Source organism: Protopterus annectens, chromosome 2.part0 (assembly GCF_019279795.1).
Source record: "Protopterus annectens isolate FY-2018-M chromosome 2.part0, PAN1.0, whole genome shotgun sequence".
In the NCBI taxonomy this organism is placed as follows: domain Eukaryota; kingdom Metazoa; phylum Chordata; order Ceratodontiformes; family Protopteridae; genus Protopterus; species Protopterus annectens.
Window position 1 is genome coordinate 1,973,865,643 of NC_056728.1, and position 22,833 is coordinate 1,973,888,475.

General features: G+C 45.4%; 1 protein-coding gene across 1 annotated transcript in view; it reads right to left on the reverse strand.

Annotated features, from left to right (window-relative positions):
* Positions 1-9,192: 9,192 nt before the first annotated feature.
* The window catches only part of LOC122792907 (disintegrin and metalloproteinase domain-containing protein 9-like), a 1,461,818-nt gene continuing 1,448,177 nt past the window's right edge, over positions 9,193-22,833 (reverse strand). Inside the window, exon 4 of the mRNA XM_044060464.1 lies at positions 9,193-9,307. Within this exon, the coding sequence (XP_043916399.1) occupies positions 9,193-9,307 (115 nt within the window). The remainder of the gene's footprint in view (positions 9,308-22,833) is intronic.

The following is a 22,833-nucleotide window of genomic DNA, read 5'->3' on the forward strand; positions in this document are numbered from 1 at the left end:
ATGTGCCTTGAACAGTTTGTCCCAAGTAATACCCTCCCACCCCAACTGGGATGCACCCATGGTCAACATGGCATTGTGGGAGGGAGAATAAATGGACATCCTTCCTCGACATCCCTCGAGAGAATCTACCATGACAGGCAGTCTTTGCACACTTGAGATAATTTTACTAGGTGATTCAATGGATAGAGATGTAAGGGCCATTGTACTGCTACAGTCCACTGAAGGATTTGTATGTGAAGGCAAGCTGTTGGAATCAAATTTATAGTGGCTACCATCAAGCCCAGTTCTTTGAGAACTAATTCTGCTAGTGTTGAAGGAATAGCTAGAATTTTTTTGTTATGTAACCTCAGGGACACAATTCTGTTTAGAGATAGGAAAGCTAAACAGTTGTGTGTGTCCAGATGTGCCCCTATAAAGTCTATCACTTGGGCTGGGTGAAATTGGGACTTTTGTGTGTTTATAGTGATCCCCAATATGTTCGCTAGGTGAAGCAAATAATTTCTGGCTTGGATGAGTAGATACCTGGTCGATGTGGTCAGGAGCTAAGAAAACACTCTGAATCAGAGCAGTCTCAAGTGAGCCGCTACTACTGCCATATATTTGGTGAATACCCTGGGATAAGACCAAAGGGCAGAGCTCTGAATTGGTAATGACTGGCTACCAGCCAGAAGCAAATAAGTCTCCAGGAGAGCTTGTCCATCTTGATGTGGAAGTACGCATCTTGAAGGTCTATAGAGCACATCCAGGTGTCCTTCTGGAGAAAAGGTATAATAGACACTATTGTGACCATCCAGAATTTTGAGTTCTTTATGGACTTTATAACATTACTAGTCCAAGGTGTGTGTTGAAGTATGCAAGCTCTGGTATAGTCTAAAGGGGCCTCAATCATTAAGTTTTCAGAATTATTCACCTTAACTAGGGGTCCTTTCCCCAACAGGGGTATGTATAGCCAAGGAGAATCCTAGGGGAGGGAACATTAGGATGAAATTAGGGGAGTTGGAAACTAGATGGCAAGTGAAATTGGATGCATCTACCCCGCCTGGATTGAATGACCACATATCAATAAAACCCATCCTGGTAAATATGGGGTAGACAGAATTATCAGGGTTGTAGTCATTAATTTAAAAGAAGTGACACTGTATTTTGAACTTTTTATATTAATTAGTTTTATTCTTATACAAGGGGGCAATGCAAATGAATTGCATTTATTTGTCAAGCAAAGGTATCATAAGTAATGTTTTAATTAATTTTTAAATGATTATTTTTAACAAAAGGCACACTGGCACTTTAAAATTATGTACAACCTTCTTTTTAATTGGTTAATTAATTATGTAATAGGAAATGTATGTATATAAACTCAAAGGACAAGAGGAGACTTTGTTCTGAGGAAGTCTAAGTGTTTTAGATGAAAGCGCTTAACTTATGTCTGACAATTTATGTTTGAATAAAGAAGTGTTTTCACTACAGCAGTTTGGAGTGCCAGTATTTCGAATCTGAGCCAAGGGGAACAGATTAAGCTATAATTCTAACAGAGCAAAGATATAAAGTCTAAAAAAGAACAGAATATAAAATATCCCCAGAAGAGACTTGAGCCAAGGGAATCATGTCTGAAGTGGTGAAAGGCAAATGAGATCTGAGGGGTTACGGGGCAGCAAGTCATTATGGAGTGGGAGGATCTCAAGCCAAGGATCTGTCTGATAAGTTCCCATCTCAGATCCAATGTCGGATCCTACAACCAGAGAGTGAGGAATAGTGACATAGATAACATCAGATATCCGAGTTGCCACCGTTTGATTAAGGGACCACTCGTCAGTTAAAAAGCTAGATCTATTTAGTTTGTCCGCCAGAATACTGGAAGTCCCTAGGATGTGCACTGAAATTAGAAAGTCACAGAAAAGCATTACACACTGCCACACTCTCAAAGGATCCAGGCAAAGTGTGTAAGATTGGATCCCCCCTTTGTCGATATACTAGACTATAGTCATGTTGTCGGACTGAACTGAAGTCACATTCTAGGGTAGGGACTCCTGGAAGGCCTGCAATACTAGGAGGAATGCCCTCATCTCCAAGACACTGATGTGAAGTCTGGGATTCATCTCTGACCACAAACTTTGAACTATCTTCCCTACCAAATGCCCCTACCCACCTCAGAAGGAAAGCATTCAATGTTACTGTGGTTATCGGGTGAGGAAATAAAAACAGCTCCAAGACAGCATGGGGGAGGTCAACCAACACTTGATGTGTTTCCTGCAACTTTTATGAGGAGGATAGGAGCATGAAGTGGACGAGACCTTACACACCACTGGACAGAAGGGTTCCTATTAAATGATCGAAGATGCATTCTTTCTAATGCGTCTTGATCGAACTTGAGAGCACGAAAAGGCAAAATAGCCAAATGGCATATAAGCAAATTCTTTCTCTGGGAAATAAGTCGCTTGGCCGCTTCTGTTACTTTGCCATTTTCATGACTGCAGTGCGATCTCGGAGTTGGTATATTTAAGTAGGGGGTGTGAGGGACACAGCCCCCTACATCAGGGGTGTGGGGGACAAAGCCCCCCACTTTATGTAATGTTTTACAATTTCTTTTTGTTTTTTTTTTTTTGTGTGGAACAGCAATTTTTTCCCTTGGAAAAAAATCGCTGTTCTAAGCATTCAAGATTGTAAGATCTTGCTTACATGGGTTCGATAAATCATCGTTCGCTTTTTTACGTGTTCGATGAGTTAACATAGACCCTGGACAGAAAGAGTCCACTGAAGAACTCTCATGTAGTACCTAGTTTCCAGAACTAGAGTGGTAGCAGCAGCCATCTGTCTCGAAAGCCAAAGTAGAAGTCTTGTTGGAGTACAAGGATAGTGTTGGACCTCTGATGCTATCTGATGCAGAGAGAGTATTCTGGACTGGGGAAGTTTGGTTATTTGGGGAACTGTGTCTAGGTGACATTTGATTAACTCTACCTATTGCGCCAGCATTAGATGACTCTTGAGAAAGTTGACTGTGATTCCCAGCCATGGGGCAAGGTGAAGCAAGATGTTTCTGCATTTCACTATTAGATCTTTGGTTGGTGAGGTTATGAGCCAATTGTCTAAATAAAGCAGCACCTGGAACCCATGCAGTTTGAAGTACAGTATGTTGCTACCACTGCTAAGTGCTTAGTGAATACCTTGAGGGCTGTGGTGAGATCAAAGGGCAGTCTTTATAATTGGAAGTGATTGGCACTCAACCAGAAATGGGGAAATCTCCTGAACTGCATTGCTATCTTGATATGATAGTATATCTTGGGGATATATGGAGCTCAAGTAGTTGTCCTTTGATAAAAGAGGTAGAATGGACTGAACAGTAAACATTCAGGACCTTGTCTGTTTTACAGTCTGGTTGAGGCAGCTTAGGTCCAGGAATGGCCTTAGGTCCCCTATTTTCTTCGGAACTGAAAACAACCCTGAATAGACTTCAGATCCCATGTTCATCTAGGAGGAACCTGATGCATGACTCTCCTTTCTAGCAACTTTCATACTTCTGTTACTGTTAATTCCATCTGCTTGAGTGGAACATCTGGAATTTTCCTTTGTTTCAGAGGAGGGGAAACAAAGGCAATAACATAGCCTCTAGTGATAATCATCTGCACTCACAAATCTTGCGTAATTGTCTGCCACACTTGAGGTTGCAGGGATAGACACCCCCTGACTGCCTCCAGAGTGCAGCAGTCCAGCAACTATTTATGAGCACAGAAAGGATTTCTCCAAGAAAAGATCACAAAATTTCTGATTCTGAGGTCCACCTCTACCTCTTAGGTGGCATCCACTATACCTACTCCCCACTCAGCCTCAGGGAGGCCTGTCTGCAGGAGAGTCCTGAACAAAACCCTGTGACTGGTGGAACCACAACTCCCCCTTCTAGTTAGAGGAGAAAGTCCTTTGAGGGTTGGAAAAATGAATTTTGGCCATGGGGGGGCTCATCAACCTTTTCATCCCTGATGAATGTAACTTTCACCTTAGGTCCAAATAGTGTCAAATGATCAAATAGGGCAATAATTAAGGATGTCTTGAAGCCTTCCATAAAATCACATAGGTGCATCCAGAAATGTCAGGAAATAGAAATGCCTGTGGCCACTGCCCTAGACATAAAAACAGCTGTGTTAGAAAGCAGACGCATGTATACATTGGGCATTGACTATAGTGTTGATAAATGGAACTCCACAGACTTATGACTGTCCACAGGGAGACATCCTAAGAGGGACAATGGTCAGTTCTTTCATCAAGAACCTCTGAAACCTGGTCATATGTGCCAGGTGGTTCAGTGCTCTAAATGCAAAGGTCACTGAAGCATATATCCACTTCCCTAATTTGTCCAGAGCCCTGGACACTCTTTTAGGTGGAGGAAAAGATGTACATTCCTTGAAGAGTTCCTTCTTGCTGCTATGACCACTGCATCTATTGGGGGACCACTGCACCAGTGTACCCTACTAAGATCTTGTCAGGTTTAAGTGGGATAGGCACCACCAAATAAGTTCCTTCCTGGCCCATTGAGGAACTAGGTCTATAAGATCATCAGTGGGCAGAAACACACAGGAAGTAGAAGAGCCAAACCCAAATCCCTCAAGGAGCACCAACTCCTCTGAAGAGGGAGTGTTTGAGTACTAACCCCTCCCACCCACGGTTTCATCAGCTCTAAAACATTTCCAAAGGAAATGTCCTCAAGGCTGAATCATTGGGAACCCTCTTCATCAAAGTCTGTGTCGTCAGTGAGTGACTCATGTAAAGAATTCAAATGCCTTCCCTTAAAAATCAATTCCCTGGGAACCTCCTCCATATGGACTTCTGGAGAAGGCTTGGAATTCGATGTGTGCTCACATGGTGAGCATTCTCTAGGCTGCATGAGGCTGACTGTCTGTGCCAATCAGGATGAGTAGACACAGAAACAGATTCCACAAAGTGTCAGGACAGAGATGGGTGTAGCACACTCATTTCATCTCTTGACATGGAGGGAACCCTTTTGAATACCTCTAAAACTGAAGCCACAATCACAGCTAAGGAAGTATCCCTTTAAACTAGAGTAGGAAGGGTACCCTTTTCACCAGCACAACCTGACTCTAAGGCTGGTAACAGTTCCAAGCTATCAAGACCGGGAACCAAGATAAAGGGATGGTCCCACCAACTTTGTAATTAACCCTAACCCTCAAGCTTCGGTCATGATGCTTCGGCTCTGAGACACTGCTGAAATTAACACAGTAAGGGAAACTGTGGAAGTGGGAATGAATATCAGCCCTGACACTGGTGCTCTACTGAACAGGCTCAGATCTGTGAGCTTTGGATTTGAAAAGTGAACAGAAACAAGAAACACCAAAGGTTGGGTAGTTGGGGCCAGACCTAGGGCTCTTGATGGGGTTGGTGCTGGGATGATCCCCCAGTTGCGTCTGAGTCTGGAGGAACTTCTGCATCATCCTGTCACATTTGCTTCCAAAAGGCTACTCAATGAGTGGATGGACCTGAAAGAAGAAACCACTGAAGATTGCCGAGAAGGCTGCACCTTTTGAAGAAAGGGGGGAATGCATCCTCGGACTCACCAACTCTGGTGAAAATTATGGATGAAGGGACAGTGACTGGACCCAGTGAAGCACTAGCTCCAAACGCCTCAGAGCTTTTGTAGCCAGGCTACATGTATCCATTGGCTCAGGCAACCCTTCCCTGGTACTTTTGATCCTTTTCCTTTTCTCTTTTTTTAGATTTCTCCCCCTTGCTCTCTCTCTTTCTCCTTCTCTTTTACTGGCTTAACTCTGTCACCCTTTTGAGCTGGAGAAAACGTTTCTGAAACAGCAGGCAGTGAACTCCCTGCCTGGATGGGAAGAAGGCCCTTCAGCACCAGCTTATCCTTTCACCCTTGTAGTACTCTCATTCCAAAAGAGATGCATGTCTCACAACCCATATCAAGGTAAGCAACAATACACACAAAGACTATGGATTCCAGAGAGGGATTTTGTGGCCACAGGCCAAACATTTTTTTAAAGCCAGTGCCCTTGTCTAACATGTTGTCCGGGGAAAAAAGCAGTTCAACAAATTAAGGAACAACATGACAAATGCGTCATAAGCAGCAGCAAGTAATAAGCAATAACTCTGTCCTAGAAAAGTTGTGTCTTTAGTTGAGCAGAGCTAAAATCTATTCCAAAAGAAATACTGAAGGTATCTAAAATTGTCCAAAAGGTGTCCTAAGGGGAGGAAACATTCTTATAGAAAAAGATATAAGGGTTCTGAGTTTTATATATATATATATATATATATATATATATATATATATATATATATATATATATATATATTTACATATATATAGATTCATAGGTTGGTACTAGGCTATCTGCCCGAAGGCATTTATAAGCATAGCCAGAATGTGTTGGCTTTTGCCGCCCCCTTAGATTAGTTCCCTGTGCATCTGTCCAGCAGAGCCAGTGAAGTGATGCCCGAGGTAAACTTTCTGTTTCCCATCCACTCGTCAAGGTTTCTTTTAAAGAGCATTAGTGGGGAGCTCTGCCTAATGTAGATTGGGGTCTTGTTCCAAAGCATGGGAAGTCTCTGGGACAGGAAACTATCCCTCCAGCACATCCTATTTATTGTTGTGATGAGGTTTAGATCCCTACAGCGTGTGGCTCGAGGGGACAAGGATTTCTTTAGGTGGACCATGTCCATCAATTCTGGGTTGGACATGGCCTTGCATGTCAGGCAGAGATCACCTTTGAATAGGTGGTATGCAACCGAGTACAACTGGAGTTTCTTCAGTCAAGCTGCATAGGGCATCTGTTTGAGGCCAGTGATCCTCTTGGTGAGGTACTTCTGTGGTCTTTCTAGCTGTTGCAGGTGTCTTGTAAGGTACATCCCAAATGGGGCATTCTACTCTTTGATGGGTCTGATGAGTGATGAGCAGAGGGGCACAATGACCTCTTTTGATCTGGATGTGAACCCTTTTGTGATTAGGTGGGCCATGTAAAAGGATTTTCTAACCACTCTGGCAATGTGATTATCAAAGGTGAGATTACTATCTACTTGGGTCCCCAGATACCTTACTACGTCTTCCGTATTTAGGGGACTACCACTTATGTGGTAGTTTGTGGGTACTTTGTTTTTTCCAAAGGGGATGACTATGCACTTTTTGGCATTTAGCTTGAGGCCATAATTTTGATACCAGGTATCCGTCTCAGTGAGACCCTTTTGGAGGATGTCTGTGTCAGCTGGAGAGTCAATTATAGCCCCTAGTTTGCAGTCATCTGCAAACTTGGTCAGCCATAGTCCTCCTGTGCTTGCCTGTACCTGTGAGAAGTATATGCCGAACAGGAGGGGTCCTAGGACTGAGTCCTGGGGAACACCACTTGTAACTGGTTTAGAGTCGGGCCTAGCTCCCGCAACTCTCACCATGTGGGTTCTGTCCATGAGCCAGTTGTCAACCCATCTTGTGACGTAGGGGTTTATGTTCAAGCTGGTGAGCTAGTCTATAATACCAGAATGAGGAATGGTGTCAAAGGCTTTAGCAAGGTCTAGGTAGGCTGTGTGCATGACCTTTCCCTCATCTATAGTCTTGGTAACTGTCTCAAAGAAGTCCACCAGGTTTAGGAGGCATGATCTGCCCTTAACAAAGCCAAACTGGGTAGGGTCCAGTGTTTGGAGGTTCCCAATGTCTCGGTTAATGAGTTCCATGATGATGTGCTCCATAGCCTTGCAGACCAAGCTAGTCAGGCTTGTAGGGCGATAGTTCCTGGGGTCTGTTGTGGCTCCACCTTTGTGAAGCGGAATAACCATTGCTGTACGCCACTCTATGGGTATGTAGCCTGTAGAGAGGCTGAGTTTGAACAGTGTGTTTAGGTGAGGGGTTAGCTCATCTTTGAGCTCATGTAGGATGCAGCCTGGGACACCGTCCGGTCCCACTGATGCTGTGTTTTTGGCTTTGGAGAGGGCTGTTTTAACCTGAGTGTCTGTGATTTCAGGAACTCTACATTCTTCTGGTACAGTTATGGGCCCTTTTGGGGGGTGAGAGGGGGTGAAGTTTGTGCTGAACCTGTCTGCCAGGATGTTGGCAATATCGGTCGGTTCAGTGTATTTTGTGCCATTCTGCACTAACTCTGAGCAGATCTGAGCATTGCCACTTAGATTCTTGACATAGCTAAAGAATGTCTTGTGGTTATCTTTGGAGTCCTTGGCAATTTTTCTTTCAAAGCACGCCTTGGATGACTTTATGAGGGATCGTAGTTTCTTGCTGATACTGATCAGGGATGTCTTCCCTTCTTGGGATTTTACTCTTTTCTGTACTAGTTTCCTCCTTCTATTGTATAGCTTGTTTATGGCAGGTGTCCACCAGACTGGTTTTCTTTTCTTGGAGGAGTGAGTCTTGGTTTTGCTTGGGATGGCATGATCCATGCATTCTTGTAGCTGCCCGCAGAATGCATTAGTAAAGAATTTTGCAGCTTGGACAGTCTTATCCTTCAGCATAGGGGCTTTGAAACTTTCCACCTTGGTCTTAATTAACGTGAAGTTTGCTTTTGAAAAGTTTTTCATGGTAGTTTTCTTGTTCAGGGGTGGGGGTGGAATATCGATAGCCAAGGTGATTTGTTTATGGTCAGAGCTAACCAACGAGGGGGTGGAACACTTGTTGCCCATGTTGGTGATGACCAGGTCCAATATGCTGTCACCTCTGGTGGGAGTGTTGACCAGTTGAACCAGGGCGTTTGAGTTTATAAATTCTAGACTAAGTTGGGCAAGGGAGTTAGTACTTGAGTAGTTCTCCCAGTTAATGTTTGGGTAACTGAAATATATATATATATATATATATATATATATATATATATATATATATATATATATATATATATATATAAAGATCAAGAAACACTTACCATTAGACTAGTCATCAGAGCCCTCGAATTTGACATCCTGCTGGATCAAGCGGGAAATAAGATCTGAGGTATTTTGGGGAACGAAGGAAATTATGGGCAGGAGGATGAGTCACAGCTCTTGATCTGAGCTTTTGAAAAGCACTGAACTCGGATCCAGTTGGATCAATAACCCAAAGGTTGAACTGGAAAAAAACAACATTGGATCATTACATTCCATTACTTCTTTAGTTGTTGAACTCTATAAATGTTTACAGCATACATAAAAGTACGCTGATGAGAATGACTTTGTAACACAGATACTGAAAGCAGTTTGCAATAATCATGTAAAGACTAAAATATTGTACAGAAAGCTTACCCTAGTGTCAAGTTTTTTTGCTGTCAAGCCCTCATCCTCACTTGGTATAAACACAGTGCAGTTATCACTAATAACATCACTAAAAAGATAAAAACAATTGCTGTGAACTTACAAAAAAGATTCATTAGCTCATCATTATTAGTTTTATTTTAGTACTTACAACAAACACATATTCTCCATGGATATGCCTCCTACAGTATTTCAGTAAAGCATTTTATGAGTTCAGTAAATCACCAATCATACTAAACACTTCAAAATAATGATGACATCATATGATTCATACTCAAAGAAATAAACTCTTACAATAAAAATAATATTATTCTGCATAATACAAAGCAATATAAGGCGAGGTATAAAAAATGGAGAATACAGACAGTATCATTTTGTTTAACTTACTAATTTAAATGGTACAATATTATTTTTCCAGATGTTTTCAGTGAAATTTGTTTTCTAAACTGTATGTTTTTTTAATGCCTGTAGAATAACCTTCAGTGTCACAAATAAAAGCAAGTCAAGCTATGATTCCAGTAAGCCTGCAGAACACATGCTTTTCTTTGAAGTGATAGGCTCTCTTTTCCAGCTTTAAAAAAAATGTTTTATCAAAATGCTAAAATGAATGAATGAGTGAAGTTTAGAAATTAATTTCTCAAAAACATAAGATATATGTGCTTGTAGTATACTGCTTTATGAAGCAGAGAAATTCTTAGAATCCTATCCATAGCTCTCAACCTTCCATATCCAAAATGAGGAACACTAGTCCTCATAATGTGGAACAAATGGGCAAAATGTGGAACACATACTAATGGCTTACTAACAACTTCAACTAGGAAGGTCATAGGATGGATAACATATGCTGGTTTTACTTATAAAGATCTTTTAATGAATTAATATGATTCATATCTATTTACAATGGATTTCACTTAAAAAAATTCCTAACACTGAATGTGTGCCAGAGTCTTTCAATGTGGCACTTTGAGGAACTTCGAGGAACGTGAACTTTTTAAGACCCCAAATGAGGTACGTTCCTCGTAATGAGGTACACTTGAGAGGTATGATCCTATCATTCAGAGGTATTCTAGATTTCAGAATACAGAGATGTTAGAGTATGCCACTTTAATTATGTAACCACACATTTATGGTCAGCCATTTAAATTAATCTCAGTGTACAGGATATTGCACAGCAAACTACCAGATTAAGTCTATCCAACTGCCATTAATTACATATATACATTTTTACATCACTTACAATTATATGTATAACTTTTCAAATAATATAATGTATCTAATGGAATATGCTGTAAGCATACTAAACCCAAAAGAAGGCAGTTAACAAATATGGATTATTAAAAATGTTGTTAAACTTTTGTCAGGCCCCAACACATCAGTCTCTACAAGGTGATGTTTTTGATCTATACTATCATAACTGATATTTGCATTGGGATTTGCTTCTTTATTTTGCTCTTCAAATATTCATTTTATTTATTTTACAAGGAGACAGGAGTACTTTGTCAAGCAGTGGCAGATTAAGCATGAGGGGAGCCAGAGCACTCAAATCACATGGCTTCCTGTCCAATGATGGAATGGACAGATTGCCAAAAGTCATATGATCAAAGCCATATGATTGAAAATTCAGTTCATCGAACCATTTTGACTGAGATCACATTACAGTAGGAATCAGGAAAATTGCTCTTTTTCCCTACTGTAGTGTGATCTCGAAGTTGGTATAAATAACTGGCAGGAGGTGCAAAGGGGCTTACCCCCCTGCAAAAGCATTTTTTTGTTGCATATTGGTGCTGTTTTCATTTGGATTTCTTTTTTTATGGACTGATAGTTTGATCATATTGTTTCAATCATATGACTTTAAACAATCTGTCCATTTCATGGTTTGCCGTAGATCCAAACCACACAAACCATGTGACCAAAAGAAGAAATTAAGTATTAACCATAATGCTGTATACATTTCATCCTTAGTCTGACAGAGTCAACTATTGGGGTACGAACTACTTGTCAGACCCGATCTTGCCGTCACACTAAACTCAATCTCCTTCAAACAACTCTCACACTTGCCTTGTCCTGATACTACCTTCAGATCGAGTTTGCTGTTTATTCAATAAGGAACTAAAGGGCACACTAGCAACATGATGAAGCTAGAAAAAGATGTGTGTGTAAGTGAGGAGGAGAATGGCTTCAAGCTGTTCTACCGCATCCCTCCAGGAAAAAAAGGTAATTTGGTTAGAGGAAAGTGAGAGTGATATCTAATTGGACAGACTAAGGATGAAAGAATAAAGACGTTATTTACTCACCATAATGTTCCATTTGTGTTGTCTATTTTCATTCTTCCTCAACTGTTGTGTTTGGATCTGAACCTTTGGTTCAATTCGGCCATCACTAAAGCTCATGATAACCAAAAAGCTCTCGAGCTTATAATGCACCAACCCCTAATATACCCCAGATCTTGTTTGCTGACTTTACCTGAAGTGGTATCTGCCAATGTGCATGTATAAGGAGACATAAATCTGTACATGTCCTACAGAGGGGAACTCTTAAAGGACAGTGGTGTCCTTACAATATCTCATTCTTCCAGAAGACTGTAGAAATAAGGGATAGGGGCTGATAGGTGGGAAGTTGAGGAAGAATAAAAATGGACAACACAGATGGAACGTTATGGTGAGTACATAACTTCTTTATCTGATGTTGTCAATTTTTATTCTATCCTCAACTGTTAGGACAGAGTCCCCAGCTAACTAAAACCCTGGGTGGACACTAAGGAACAATGTTCCTGAGCAAAGTTGAGCCAAAATCTATTCTACGTCTTGAGACCAGATCTAATTTGCAATGAGTGATAAAGGTATGAGGATTTGCCCAGGTTGCAGCTGCACATATGTCATTCATGGTAGCACTGAAGAAGTTGCCACAGACCTAGCTGAATGGGCTCTTACTGGTTTAGTCTCAAGTTAGACCCAGATCATTATAGATAAAAGAAATACAATCATTCAGTCATCTGGCTAAAGCTACTTTGAAAATGGCTTACCCAATTTTAAATCTGCAAATGAAACAACTGATCTGTCTTACTGATTTCTTTTGTTCTGTGTAAATAAAAACATAATTGTTTGTGAACAAACATAAATGCCACATATATTTACCCCTGTTTGAAAATTTAAGAAAGAATACTGACAAATTAATGGACTGATTGATAGTGTATTCTGACACCACCTTGGGAAGTAAAGATGCACTGGTTCGTGATGTAACTCTATCCTTAAGAAAAATCAAGTAGGGAGGTTTTGAAGACAATGCTTGAAGTTCTGAAATTCATCTAGCTGAAGTAATGGCCACTAGAAAAAGAAGTTATGTCTTACCATAACGTTCCATCTGTATTGTTGATCCTCATTCAGTCATTACGCATTGGGGTATCGGTTCCGACCTTGGAACCGAGCCTGCAATTTTCCAAGCTCGCGTCAGCTTCAAACTCTCGAGCTAAACTCTAACCCACAATCCCCCTCTCCCTGTTACCTCAGACTGAGTTTGCAAGTCAAAGAAGGTGGAGGCTACCTCTGGTCAAATAACCTAAGAGAACCAGATGGTGAGATCCACTAGAAACCACAGGAGGGGGAAGGAGGGACGGTCGTAATGACTGAACAAGGATCAACACTACAGATGGAATGTTATGGTAAGACATAACTTCTTTATCTGATATTGTTAATCCTCGTTCATTCCTTACATATGGGACAGAGTCCTCAGCTACCTCTATTCCTGGGAAGCTCTCATGGAAGGACATTCCTGAGCACCATAGAACCGAAAGATGCTCTTCCCCTGGAGGCCAAATCCAATTTGTAATGATTGATGATGGTATGAGGCGGAGCCCAAGTTGCAGCTGCACAGATGTCATGTAAAGAAGCTCTGGCATGGAAGGCAGCAGAAGTTGCTACTATCCTTGTTGAATGAGCTTTCATGGTAGTAGGCAACGAGGCAACGAGATATTACGTTGTGTATAAATGAAGGTCACATGGTCCTTCAACCATCTAGCTAATGTGAGCTTAGATACAGCAGATCCTAATCTAGGTCCAGAAAAGGCCAAAAATAACTGGTCAGATTTACGAAAGGACCTAGTCCTGTTTAGGTAAAAATGGATTTGCCTGTGGATATCTAGGGTATGTAGGCAATACTCTCCTCTGTTTGAATGATTGGGAAAGAAAAAAAGAAGTTATGTACTCACCATAACATTCCATCTGAGTAGGTACTTCATTTGTCTGCAACCTGTGGGTATCGGATCCGACCTCAGATCCGAGCCGGCAGCTTTACTAGCTAAAAAATCTGAGCTCCTGGCTCCTCCCCTTCACCCATAATCCCCTGCTACATGCTCCCTTTTCTTGGATCGAGTTTGCTTAATCTAACAAGTAAGACTGTCGACAGAGGACCAAATAATGCCTAAACACATGAAACAATCTCAATCATGATCAGGAACCACGATAATGGTTAGGGGGCATGGAGGGTGGGGGGTCGGTTGCAGACAAATGAAGTACCTACTCAGATGGAACGTTATGGTGAGTACATAACTTCTTTATCTGAAGTAGTTACTTCATTTGCTCTGCAACCTGTGGGACAGAGTCCCTGGCTACCTAAAACCTTGGGAGGCCCTCAAGGAAGGATATTCCGAAGCACCACGGAGCCAAAGGAAGCCCTACTCCTGGATATCATATCCAATTTATAATGAGAAATGAATGTATGGGAAGAGGACCAAGTAGCTGCTGAACATATGTTGCCCAGAGGAACCCTGGACCAGAAGGCTGATGATGTGGCTATGGATCGGGTCGAGTGGGCATGGACTCCGTGGTCAACTTAGCTTGGGGCGGAGGCATCATGAAGGGTCTCCCTTCTCGCAGCTCCCGTAAGCTAAGCCACCAGAGGAGGGAGTCCCTACAAGCCCTGCTCAGGGGAATAGGGGTGTTCAGTGCATGTAGCAACAGAGACCACTGGACTTGAAGGGTCCATTGCAGAATCCTCATTCGTAGACGCGCGTGGAGACAAAGACTGATTGCCGCCGCCATAGAGCCTAGTGCTCTTGGGACTAACTCTGCCGATGGAGCCGGGTTCTGAAGGAGGGCTACAACCTGACATGACAAACTGTTCACCCTGTCCAAAGTTAGTAGGGCCCGAGAGAGGCGAGTGTCCAATTTGGCCCCTATAAATTCCAGAACCTGCACAGGATGAAGAAAGGAGTTTTGAAGGTTTACCGAAATGCCCAAACTCTGGGCAAGAGTTAGAGCATAATCCCTGGCAACACACAGTTGATGCCTGTTGGAGGCGGTGAGGAGCCAGTTGCCCAGGTATGGAAAGACCTGAATGGCCTGGGGTCTCAGGTGGGCTGCAACCACTGCCATGACCTTGATGAACACCCTGGGGGCTGAGGTGAGGCCGAACGGAAGAACCCTGAATTGATAATGACTGGCTCCCAGCCGGAAGCGGAGAAACCTCCTGGATCGTTTGCCCATCAAAATGTGGTAGTACGCATCTTTGAGGTCTATGGACAACATCCAGTCATTCCGAAGGAGGAGGAAAATTGATTGAAGAGTGACCATCCGGAATTTCTCTTTGGGAATGAACAGGTTCAGGGAAGAGAGATCTAGAATTGGTCGTAAGTCTCCCGTCTTTTTGGGCACCAAAAAGAACCTGGAATAATAGCCCAATCCGAACTGGTCTGGGGGGACGCGCTGGATGGCTCTTTTTTCTAGCAGCTTCAAAATCTCTGAAGCTGCCACCTCCCTTTGATCGGTTGGGACATCGGGGAGGCGTTTAATGGGGTGGGGAAGATTTAGGAAGGGAATGTAATAACCTCTGGATATGATTCGGAGCACCCATTGATCCATTGTGATGGACTGCCAATTTAGTAGGTGCTCCGACAAATGCCCCCCGACTGCCTCCAGAGAGGGACAGTCAGGTAAGCCCTCAGGGCTGTTGCGTGGGCCTGTCCGAGAATGGTTCTCTAGACCAGAAGTTACATGGCCCCCCTCTGCGTCCAACTTGTCCTCCTCTGCCTCTGAAGGATGAGGAGGTCTGAAGCTGGATGGGACTGCTGAGACTTCCGGGAACAACATCTTCTTTTGTCCTCTCTGATTCCTCGAAAAGGATCGTTGGGGATTAGAGAAGCGGACTCCGATGGCAGACAGCATCTTCCCGTCCTTTTCGCTTTGGACCAGCGTCTCCTGTATGGTCTTGCCAAAGAGCGAAGAACCATCAAAGGGCGCATTTGCGAAGGATGCCTTAAAGGGTTCTGCGAAATCGCAAAGGTGGAGCCAGGCGTGACGCTGCAAGACGACCCCCGCTCCGCTAGCTCTAGCAGCTCCCTCCGTAGCATGGAAGAGTAGCCACATAGACGTGTTCAAGATAGACTTCAGAGTGGCCATACGAGTCGAGAAAGTCTTCTTATCCTCAACCGTCATGGACTCCGGGGGAGCTGCAGCGGATTCCTTTATTAGGTCTTGCTGTAGCCTGATAATGTGTGCCATATAGTTCAGCGCCTTTACAGAGAAGGAGGCTTAGGCAAACATCCACTTCCCAATGCAGTCCAACGCCCAAGATTCCTTATCCAGAGGGTTGACCGAGGAACTCTCCTGTGCAAGTTCCTTCTTCGTGGCAGCCGCCACCAACATGGCATCCACAGGTGAACCCTTAGACCAAGCCTGCCTATCGGAGGGAGGGCTAAGAATTTTGTCTGGCTGTCTTGGAATGGGCTCCACGGTGTCGGGCTCCTTCCACGCCCTGGTAGTAATTAAGTCTACCAGGGGGTCAGCCGGGGGGGGACACGCAGGAGGTAGACAGGCCTGCCTCAAACGCCTCCAGAAACACGGACTCGTCCGAGGACAGTTTTTGGGCAGACCACCCCCCTCTAATTCACAACAGTTCCATGATGTCTCCAAAGGAGACATCCTCAGGGGGTGACCTTGGGGATCCTTCCCCTTCATCCAAATCCGTGTCTGTTGTGAGGGACTCAGGGGAGTCCAGGTGCCTCCTTTTACACTTCCATTTGCAAGGATCCTCCTCGGTGGGACTATCTGAGGAGGGCTCACCTACGGGGTCCTGTTCCTCTAAGGGAATTAACTGGAGGGTTTGAGCAGGCTGTCCCAGTGGTCGGATGATGGAGGATAGACCCAAATGCATAGGGGGAGTGGAAGGATCTGACGCCCAGACCGGGGATCTGGAAGGCCTCGACAAAACCCTCTCCACTACCTCAAAAGCCGAAGGTGAGCCGCTTTCCCCAGGCTCCAAAAGCAGTCTCCTCAACTCCGAAGCAGGGATCGGTGTCGGAGCTGAAGTGGTCGGATCTGAGAGGGAAGTGTGCTCCGACCTGAAGGGCGTCGAAGACACACCAACCCCTACAGATCCGATGCTCGGCTCTCAGCCCTGAGAGCTAGGATCCGACACGCTCGAGGGTACAGTCGGCGTCGAAGCTACTGGAACTATCGGCGCCGACAAATCCCCGGGTCTGAAAGGGCCCAGATCCGATGACTCCAAAACCCGAAAATGGGTTGGAGAAGGAGTGATTGGGGCAAAAAGGGGGACTGCACTCCCCTCCCCGGAGGGGGGAAGGCAGGAGCACCCCCATCTGCATCAGAGTCTGCAGAAATCGGCGCATCATCCGATCCATGTCCGCGTCTGTCAGGCTTCTTGTAGACCTAGAAGATGTCGTCAAGGCGGGCTGGGAGGGCTGCCTTGATGACCTTGAGGGGGACCTGTACTACTCCTCAGGCTCTGGTGAAAAATGAGGTGAACAGAGCTGAAAGGGAGAGGATCCGGAGGCCCTCGTAGAGGGACTAGTAACTTTAGATGGCGGGGCTGAGGGATGAGCCTCAGCCCACCTCTTATGACTTTTATGTTTGTCCATATCCTTCTCCTTATGCCTCTTCTCTCTCGAAGAGGCAGAAGAGTCCCCTGAACTCTGAGCAGCAGAGGGAGGTTGAGTCCCAGGCAGAGTTGGGGGACTTAAAGGCACGGGGGCTGCAGTAGCATTCTGTGCCTTAGAGGGAGAGGAAGAAGAAGTGTCCTGCAGTAACAAGCCCACCAGGATCAACTTGTTCTTCCTATCTCTGATGGCCCAGTGGTTAAATGCTGCACATATCTGGCAGCTAGTGGATAAGTGGGCCACCCCCAGACACAAAATGCACTGAGTGTGGCCATAAGCCGGGGAAAGCTTATAGACACACTCAGTGCACTTAGAAAAGATGGCTTTGGGCCCTTCAGCCATCACACTAACACACCCACACACTAAGGGGAGGGACAAAAACAACGTATAAAAAAAAGAAGTTATGTCCTTACCATAACGTTCCATGTGGAGTGTTCATCTCGCCTTTGTTCTTACACATGGGTGTCGGAGCCAATCCTCGGCTCCAAGTCGGCCGCTTAGCAAAGCTCTGCATCTAGGAGAAGCTCGAGACCAACCTACCTCCCACAATTCCCTCTGCCTCTACCTCAGATCTAGTTTGCAAACAATACCAGATCCAGCAATAACAAAGGTAATCAATAATAAAGGAATACATAAGTATACATAAGGAGTGGAAACTAGCTCAAGCCAGTAGAATCAACAGAGAGACCACTAGTGGGAGACAAACAGACCAGACTTCTAATCCGTATGTTCTTCCAGACCTGAGGGTGGGAGGGTGGGGATGTAAGAACAAAGGCAAGATGAACACTCCACATGGAATGTTATGGTAAGGACATAACTTCTTTATGTGAGAGTGTTCAATCTCGCCGTTTGTTCTTACACATGGGTAGCGTCCCTAGCTCCTTACCCTGAGTGACTCAAGGAAGAACGTTCCTGAGCACAGTGGAACCAAAAGATTCTCTATCCCTGGAAGTCTTATCAACCTGATAATGAGTGATGAATGTATGCGGTTTAGACCAAGTGGCGGCTGCACAAATAGTGTCCAATGGTAGACGAGCCGCATGAGCCAGAGATGTGGCAACTGACCTAGTAGAATGACCTTTTGGTTTGGTGGACAAAACCTGGTTTGAAGCAGAATACACGAAGGTTATACAATCAGTTAGCCATTTAGAAAGTGTGCGCTTCGTCACTGCCATGCCCTTTTTATTGTCCGCAAAGGATATAAAGAGTTGGTCCGCTTTCCTATGGTCCTTAGTTCTATCCAGGTAGAATCTGAGTTGTCTATGAACATCCAATTTGTGTAACATATATTCCAGCTTGTTGGAGTGGTTTTTGAAAAATGTAGGGAGCTCAATGGATTGATTAATGTTGTTAACCGAACAGACCTTAGGTAGAAAGGAAGGGTTGGTGCGCAATGATACCCTGTCAGGGTGAAAAATTAAATACGGCTGTTTGATGGAAAGTGCCTGGAGTTCTGAAACTCACCTGGCTGAAGTGATAGCTACTAGGAAAAGAGTTTTCCAGGACAAGAACTTTAAGGAACAGGAAGAAGCTGGTTCAAAGGGTGGTAAAATCAACTGGGACAAAAGTAGATTTAGATTCCAAGGAGCTGTAGGTGACCTAACTGTTGGTCTGAGATGAAAAGACCCTTTCATGAAGGCCTTACAAAGCCTATGAACCATAATAGGAACTCCGTTTTCTCCTATGTGAAAGTTGGAAATAGCGGCCAACTGAACCTTTAAAGTAGCAGTAGATGCTCCTTGGTGAAACAGAATGGACAGGAATTCCAAAATCTTGTTTAGGGGGGCTACTAAAGGATCCAAATGCTGTGCAGTCGCCCAGTAGATATAACGTTTCCACTTACTAGAATAGATCTTAGTAGTGGAAGCCTTATGAGAGGTGACCAGAATGTTCTGAACCGCCGGAGAAAGGAGATCAGACCTGGCTAAGTAGGGAAGCGGAGCAGCCAGGCTGCTAACTTGAGGGATAGAAGCGACGGGTGAGGAGTTCCTGATGAATGAGTCAGCAGATCTGGCACTGGGTCCAGAATCCAGGGCTCCTGTATTTGATGGGCTTGAAGAAAGGGGAACCAAATCTGTCGAGGCCAGAATGGGGCAATGAGAATTATAGTCCTCTCCTGGTCTTTGGCTTTCTGAAGAAATTTCGGGATCAGTGGTATAGGAGGGAACGCGTATAGGAGACCCGGGGGCCAATCATGAATCAGAGTATCCCTGGGGACATCCCCTGGAGGGGGTAGAAGGGCAAAGTAGCTTCTGCATATGGTGTTCATTGGAGATGCAAACAGATCGCAGCAAGGCTGGCCCCATTTGCGGAAAATCCTTTCCGCTATTTTCTGATTGAGGGACCACTCGTGAGGTAACAGGATGGCTCTGCTCAACCTGTCCGCTATGACGTTGGATAACCCCGGGATCTGCGTTGCTATTAGAAAGTGACCCGTGGACTCTGCCCATTGCCAAATTCTCATGGCCTCTCTGCACAACTGGTAAGACTTGGTTCCTCCCTGTTTGTTTATGTACCAGACTACGGACATATTGTCCATCTGTACTGCAATAGTCCCTAGAGGTAGAAGGGGGGAGAAGTGTTGCAATGCTAGAAACACCGCCCTCATCTCTAGACCATTTATGTGCAGGTTGTACTCTAAGCTGGACCATTCGCCTTGGACTGTTTGTCCCTGAAAGATACCCCCCCACCCTATCAGGGAAGCGTCCGTGGTCACTGTGGCTGTTGGTTTGGGTAACACAAACGGTCGGCCTCTGATGAAGTTGTGATTTTGTAACCACCAAGACAGGTGCACTTTGCAGGTATTCGTAATGTGAATCTCGTGTGTCAGCGGTAACTGCTGGAACGACCACTGTGCGAACAGCAGCCATTGGAGAACTCTCATGTGTAGCCTCCCCATGGGAACTGCAATGAGAGAAGCTGACATGAGCCCTAAGACTTTCAGGACTAGATTGGCTGGGGACTTTTTGGGCAATAGCAGGAGAGATATGTGTTGTTGCAGGGAAGCTATTCTTGTGGAGGGGAGTTTTAGTAGCAAAGAACAGGTATCTAGATCTGCCCCTATAAATGAAATATGCTGCGAGGGCTGTAACGCAGATTTTTCGAAATTTATCGAAATCCCTAGCTGAACACAAAGGCTGATTGTGTAGTCCCTGGCCTTTATCAGTTGACGCTCGGTGGTGGCAGAAAGGAGCCAGTCATCCAGATATGGAAACACCCGGAATCCTAGGCGTCTCAAGTGAGACGCTACCACTGCCATGCATTTGGTGAAAACCCTGGGGGCTGAGGTTAGACCAAAGGGCAGGGCCTGAAACTGAAAGTGGCTGGCTCCCAGCCGGAAGCGCAGGTGATCTCTGGACACTCTGGCCATTTTGATGTGGTAGTAGGCGTCCCTGAGATCTATTGAGCACATCCAGTCGTCCTTCTGTAAAAATGGAAGGATCGATTGAAGCGTGACCATCCGGAACTTTTCTTTCTTCACAAATGTATTGAGAGTGCTTAGGTCCAGAATTGGCCTCCAGTCCCCTGTCTTTTTTGGAACTAAAAAGAACCTTGAGTAAGTTCTGGGTCCTCTTTGGCCCGCCGGGACTGGCTGGATGACTCTTTTTTTCTAGCAGCTTTGAGATTTCTATAGCTGCAGGTTCTCGCAGATGGGGTGGTACATCTGGGAATCTTTTTTGTGGTAATGGGGGGAATAAAAAGGGAATTTTGTAACCTCTGGTAATGATGCTTTTTACCCAATTGTCTGAAGTAAGGTTTTGCCAGGCCTGAGGGTATGAAGCCAAGCGACCCCCGACTGCCTCCAGAGCAGGACAGTCGGGCCTCCTCTCAGGAGTGCTGAAAAGGCTTCCCAGGGATGGTATCCCTGTCACCTTGGTTCTGCGGACCCCCTCTGCCACCAGGGCAGCTTCTTCCATTTCTGCCCCCTCCTCTGCCTCTGGGGGGGGCATCACCCTGTGAGCCTGGGAAAGAACCCTGGGGTTTACGAAACCACATCTTTCCACCTCGTTGCCCTTTGGGGTACGGTCTGGATGGGGTGGAAAAACGGACTCCGACAGCAGACAGAGTCTTTCCCTCCTGCTCACACCGGGTTAGGGTCTCCTTTACTTTGGGGCCAAAAAGGGTGGCACCATCAAAGGGGGCGTTAGTAAAGGAAGACTTGAAGGCTTCCGCAAAGGAGCACAGCCGCATCCAGGATTGTCTACGAAGAGCAATCGCTAAAGCTGCAGCCCTACTCGACCCTTCGGCCGCATACGAGATGAGCCTCATGGACGAGTTCACAATAGACGTAAGGGTATTTAGCTGTGCTGTCACCTTATCTGAGACAGCAGCATCTGTATTACCCTGGAGGGTATCTCCCAACTCTTTGACTAGATCCCTCTGTAATCGTGTGAAGTGTGTCAAGTAGCTCAGCGATCACATGGAAAAAGTCGCTGAACTGAAAATGCGCTTCCCATATCTGTCCATGGTCCTAGAGTCTCTGTTAGGGGGATGGACAGACGAGGAAGCTTCGGACATCTCCTTTTTAGTGGCTGCGGCCACCACCATAGCGTCCACTGGAACTCCCTTAGTAAGGTATGACTTGTCCTGAGGGGCAGTTATATATTTGTTGGGTTTCCTGGGAACTGGCTCCACTGTGTCAGGTGCCTCCCACACCCTTCGAGCAATTAACTCCATTAACTCGTCGAAGGGCGGAGTGACCCAGGAGGAGGAAGGGCGAGCACCAAATGCCTTCAGCAGAACTGACTCATCCTCAGAAGGGGGTAGGGCCTGCCAATCACCTCTCTGCTTCAGGATCTCCAGGATGTCAGCAAAGGAGACATCCTCCGAGGGTGATTTTGGGGACCCTTCTGACTCATCTAAGTCAGTGTCCGATGTTAAAGATTCTTGTGGAGAATCTAAGTGCCTCCTCTTGCACAATTTTTTCCTCGGAACGTCATCGGTAGGGGCATCCGATGAGGCCTCCGAGGAAGAAAGGGCTCCCTCTGGGAGTGGCTGAGACACCGGTGCTCTACGCTTATGTGTAGTCGTGGGTGCAGAAGTAGACAACGGACCCTTTCAGGAGGGAGAAGTTGCTTCTGCTGACGTGGTTGTCTGAGAAGACAATACCTTCCTCATGAGGTCGAAGGCCCCTGGACCCCGAGCCGAGGAATCCCCCAGTTCCGAAGAACGCGGAAGTATCTCCGACACGGAGGCCAAGGGCATTGACCCCGAGGACGGAGCCGAAGTGATCCGTGCCGAAGCACCGAGGGGGAGAGTCGGCACCGAAACATCGGTTCGACTCTCGGTCCCGGAGCCAAGGATAGATCATCAGCTCCGTGAGTTCGCTAACGGTTCCGACGGAGTCGAGGTCAACGGTGCCGACCGAGGAAGGGATGGTTCCAGCACCAAGGGCTCCACTATCATCAGATCAACATCTCCCGGCTCTGAAAGCTGAGTAGGCCTCGGAGGAGGATCAGATGGAGATAAAGGAAGGCCTTCGAGTCTCGACACCAACTGAGAGGAGACTGAAATGAGCTTGGACAGGGCCGTGTTCTCCATTAACTTCTGCACCACACGATCTACGTCGGTGTTGGAGAGGGGCCTGGAAGAGCAGGTCGAAGGAACAGAGGACGGTGCCAATCTCAATAGAGCAGGAGGTGGAAGCTCCGTCACCGGTTCCAAGACTCGAGGCTCGGTGACAGTAAGAAGTTCGACACTTGGCCCCG